Below are 5,379 nucleotides of genomic sequence, written 5' to 3'. Positions count from 1 at the left end.
GTGTGATTGTGTACATGCTGCTACTGAGAGGGTTGTTTTCTTATTTTCTTGTGATTGTGTAATCGGCCATTAAAAAAATATATGACATCTGTACCGGCAATTACGCATAATTTATGGTCTGATTCACTTTGATCCCTTATTCTGGGGACAAATGTAAACAAATATCTAGGTGATCTACAAGCTCACAACACAGCCCGTGGCGATGTGCTGTGAACTATTTTTTACAACAAAACCATACAAACAAAATCATGTCCCATTATTTCGACAGCAGCATGTAGCATGGGGGTGTTTGCCCCTCTGGCAGTGTTGGGGTTTTCACAGTGTTTTGTAGGCCCACAAACATGCCCGTCTACCCAAACAAACAGTGACTGAAAACACACACATTTGTGTTGTTGTGGGTAAACACAACCACTCTACTCCAGTAGCTGATAAATGTATTATTATTATTGGTCTTTACTCTTAACCCATTTAGACCTGAGAACAGATTCTACAAATGTCTTCTAAATCTGAAATCATGACAGTTTTCTGAAAAAGCTTTCCTTTCTGGGGGGAGGGCAGAATCCCCATCTGAAAATATGTTGTTCCAGGGACCTCCCAAGATTTGAACAAAAAACATTTGCTGTGAAAGAATATATAATATTCAAAGATTTGTGACACACTTTCACGCTACGAGCTTGATCTGCTATTATATATATATTAAGTATAACATAATGCTTCAAACGCTAAAAGGGGTTCCCATCCTGAATGGTTTTAATGTCATTGCAAGAGGTTACTAAATATGTTACGAACATAATGAAATTACATCTCGGTCTGTCACGGCTAGGTCACTGACTTCCTCTTTCGGTTTCACGCCGACTCACTTCGTTTGTGTCGAAATGATCACCTCTGTAGCCGGAATGCTGAACTTTTGCTTTTGAGAGCGTTCTACCACTATTTCCGCTATTTCATTAGCAGTCCTTTTGCAGAGAGAGAGAGAGCCAAGGTCATAAGAGGCTTCTCTCTTTCTTTCTCTCTCTCTCTCACTTATTATGTTCTTTTTTGGACTCTGTCCTGTGAGACACACCACAGCGCAGAGGAGCTCCTTATCCCATAGATTACTTTCTAATCTCGCTCCAACACGCTTCATATGTCCACCTCAAAAACTCCCGGTCCCTGTTTCGCTCTACTTGAGGTTTCCAGGATGATCACAGCAGTATAGCAGCTTCTCTGTTTCCCCCACATCAAAGTGTGAATGTGAATTCAACTTCTAACCGACTGATCTGACCTCATTCACATCTCATGCAGGGGACGTGCACACAGACCTTTTTTACCCGTCTGTAAAACAACTGTCAACTTGCCCTCTCCAGACCACGAATACAATGGTGAATAAAAGGGCAAATGCCCCCCTCTCCTTTCCATGCCATACTTGAAGGCAGCATTGCTCTCAACGCGTCACGCTGCGACGCGTTGAGAGCTTGTAGATCTGCCGTTTTCGCTATTTGTCAAATAAATGCCCTCTTTTGGGATTAAAGCCCCTGCCGCTCTAACACTCTTTGCACGTGCCTGATCTCATGTAAATGGATATAATAGTAATAATAATCACTACATGTAAAGTATGTTTTTTTTTAAATATTTGATAGAACGATTAAAGAAGACTGTTAATTCCTGTAAAGGGGATTAGTTTTTCAAGTTAGCGTTCAGTCTGCAGAAGATGTATGATGCAATGGGAGCACTCCTTCTTTTACAGAGAGAAATGGTGATGGTGACCCTTTCTCTCTCCTACAGAGGAATGGTGAATTTAACATCCTGCTGCCATTATGGTGACTGACACCGTGAGACAGCAATTCTGTGTCCTCTTCGAAGAATTGTTCAGAAACCAAAGACGGAAATGTACGAAAGGAAGGAATAACATGGGGTTTTTTTTTCAACCCATTCAGGACGGGAACCCCTTTCGGTGTTGTAAGCATTATATTATACTTTTTTTGAAAAATCGTGAAAATGTGGTACAAGTCTTTGAATATTTTGAATATATTCTTTCAGAGCAAAGATGGGGGTCGGTGGGCCAATTACATATCATTTTTGGGGGGTCCTTGACATGAAATAGTTTGAGAACCACTGATATAGAAAAATTGTTTTTCCAGAAAACTGTCTGATTTAGAAGCCAACAGCCTATGTACACTCATTTACTGTATGCTCATGTACTGTATGCTATCCAAAGCATATGCTGAGTGTGTGTGAATGAATCGTTTTCACCACATTCAGACTCAAACGGTAAGCACAGCTAAAAATAACCTGAATTCTGGGTGCGTTTGTTTAATTTTGGTTCGTCAAAGTACAGCGGCTGGCACGTACTGTACGGCAACACTAAAAACATACTGTACCCTGAATTTATGTTAATGCCCAAAATGTGCTTACAATTTTAGGCATAGGCAGAGTCAGACATAGGCAGACATTCTCAAGGCCCTGTTTTTGTAACGATATAAATGAGCAACCTCAATTTTCAATGTTGACATTTCACTTTTATATTGAAGGGTCTCACACACACCAAGAACTCATTTTCAACAGATTTATTTTCTACATGTACAGTAAGGACCAACGTGTCGGCTATCCATCAGTGATGATGAAGGCAGGATATAGCCGAAACATCTGTCCTTGACTCCCGATATGTAGAAAATAAATCTGTTGAACATGACCATATTATATGATGTTTTAAACTGGTAACGCACCATAAGTCAGAGCGTGGCGGTCACAGGAAAATTATGAATTATTTGACAAACATTCCATTTGAGTTGGAGCTGTTGCCCTGTGTCTCAGCATGTTACTCTGTTGAGGAAAACCTCCAGAGCAGCTTACAAGCTCAAGATCAAAGTGTGTGTCACGATTCTAAAAAAAAAAAAAAAGAAAACGTGAACATTTTGTGCAAATCTTTGAATATATATTTTTAAACAATGTTTTTTTTTTTTTTTCTGGGCGTTCCTCCCCCACTATATTTTGAGATGGGGGCTCCACTCCACGGCCAAATAAATACATATATAGTTTTGGGGGATCCTTGGCATGAAAAGGTTTGAGCCCCACTGATGTGGCAACATAACGATTTAGGATTTTAGAAGGCATTTGTATAATCGTCCTCAGGTCTTAATCAATGGGTTAAGCATGAACTCTACAGGCAACAAACAATGTAAATGATCACATCAGAAGAGTTGCAAAGAGAACAAGAGTATAGCTTACCCAATAATGACACTGTCACCGTTACAGTACTTATCCCATCCAGAAAGGGGAACCCCATTTGGTGTTTTAAGTAGCATTATTTTAAACTTTAGCTGTTGAAAAATAGTAGATCTGCTAAAAAAAAATTATCGTGAAAATGTTCCTCAAATCTGACATTAAAAATATGAACATGATTATAATGGTGTGTAAAAAATAATAATCAAAACACACAAAAAAACACTTCTTCTCCTTCTTCTCAAAAAGCCTGTCCTTTGCAAAACATTGTGTGAGTGAACCCGCTTTGGGAGGAAACCGTAGCAAAGCGTAGGAATGTTGCAAAAAGAAATCACATTGAATACAACATCCTTATCTTCCAGTGTCACCTGATTAGCAATGCAGGCATCATCCCATTCTTATTCACCGATATATAAGACCATTGGGTTGAGTGAACTGATCACAGGTGAAAAATGGCATTTTGATTCAATCAACTTTAAGTAAAGTAAGGGCTTTGTTTAGCTTAGCTCCGAGTGTGTTTAGCCCAGTGGTTCCCAAACTGTTTCATGGCAAGGACCCCCAAATGGACACTCATTCGCCCGCGGACCCCCCATTTGAAAGATATGCCAAGGACCCCCCCCCCCCCCATAAGAGAAGATTTTTACAGCTCTAGCAGTGATTCTCAACCATTTTCATTTCAAGGGCCCCCGGTTTGACCTGAACTAGGCTATACGGTCCCCCATTAAATGGCATTTCGGTCTCTGGGACCCCCAATTTATATTGTAAAATCAAAGTTAATTGAACTCCCGAGAGTGTACTCTGAGTTAAAGACCGATAAGGGTCGATTTGGTTCCTAACTATATTTCATTTAGCTATAGGGACCCCCTGGAACTCCCTCAAGGACCCCCTAGGGGTCCCCGGACCTCACTTTGGGAACCACTGGTTTAGCCTACTTTGCATGATTATGAGCTGGAACTCAATGACTTGGAGCAAAACACGGTCAAATTATTAAAGGACTTTGTACCGTTACTGTAGAACTGGGATTGTTTGTTGTAGGCTACTCTGTGTGTGTGTGTGTGTGTGTGTGTGTGTGTGTGTTACATTGTATCATGTGCAGTGCTCTTGTAACCAGTCACCAGGATTCCTCTTGGTGTGTGTGTGTGTGTGTGTGTGTGTGTGTGTGCGTGCGCGCGCGCGCCGCTCGGGGTCAAACTTAACAGATCTACAAGCGCACAGCACGTCGTATCGCGACGCGCGGTGAGCTTGTAGAGCTGTTCTTTTTGACAGGCTACACCGCGCCGTACTATTGAGCGTTACAAAAAACCCAGTGGTCTCGTTCGCTTCCTCATGTCAGCCATTTTCACTCTCACTCACACACGCACGCACGCACGCGCACACACTTCTTTTGCAAGCTCTTCTTGCAAAGCAAACACTTTTATAATAAATACACTTTTACACTTGAACAGTTTATCAACAACAAATACTGACCAAAAAAATCATTTTTCAACAAGGCAGGCCGTGCATTAATAACGTTGCATTGAAATGTCACACAATCCCCGACGATAATAACATTAAAAAGAAGAGGAGCTATAGGGGGACAAAATGCACAAATGCTGCTTTAATATAGAAATTATAATTGCATAATGATTTGCACGGCGCGGTCGATCGACGATAATACTATAATTACAACGTAATTAACGTGTTATTATTTCTGCACGGTAGGGAAACATTTGCAAGTGGGAAAAGATCGAAGCAAAAAAGACCTCACCGCCTCTGTGGGGATCAGAGCCTCATCGGAGTCTAGCGGCTTCTTCACGGGCTCCTTCTGCCCTAAGGACGAGTTGAACGTGACCTTAACCATGGCTAATAACTGCTGTTCATATGCGTTTATATTATGAAGATTATATTCCCCCGATCTGCGACCTGTCTGTTCTTCTGTACAGCAGGCTGTGTGTTCTTCTCCTTCTTCACCACAGTGTCGGATTACAGTGACGCACGTCAACACAAACCCGCTGTTGCCAGAGTCTGTGGAATAACAAGCACAAAAGAAGCGAGCCCATCGCCCTTTAAACATTATATTGATTTGATTTTATAATGATTTTGATTTGATTGATTTATTGATTGAAGTATTTATTACAGATGCACCACTGCTTTAGAAACAACTTAACAAGGCCAGAAAATTTATATTTGCAAGCAACA

General features: G+C 41.0%; 1 protein-coding gene across 1 annotated transcript in view; it reads right to left on the bottom strand.

The window, feature by feature from the left end:
- The window catches only part of itm2ba (integral membrane protein 2Ba), a 14,093-nt gene extending 8,923 nt beyond the window's left edge, over nucleotides 1-5,170 (bottom strand). The window contains exon 1 of the mRNA XM_083758665.1: nucleotides 4,949-5,170. Coding sequence (XP_083614791.1) covers nucleotides 4,949-5,041 — 93 coding nt within the window. The 5' untranslated portion in view covers nucleotides 5,042-5,170. The remainder of the gene's footprint in view (nucleotides 1-4,948) is intronic.
- Between the last annotated feature and the right edge of the window lie 209 nt (nucleotides 5,171-5,379).

The sequence above is a fragment of the Protomyctophum parallelum genome (assembly GCF_964188405.1).
Source record: "Protomyctophum parallelum genome assembly, chromosome: 23".
Classification (NCBI taxonomy): domain Eukaryota; kingdom Metazoa; phylum Chordata; class Actinopteri; order Myctophiformes; family Myctophidae; genus Protomyctophum; species Protomyctophum parallelum.
The sequence above is the reverse complement of the archived record's forward strand: the minus strand, read 5'-3'. Positions and strand labels throughout refer to the sequence as shown.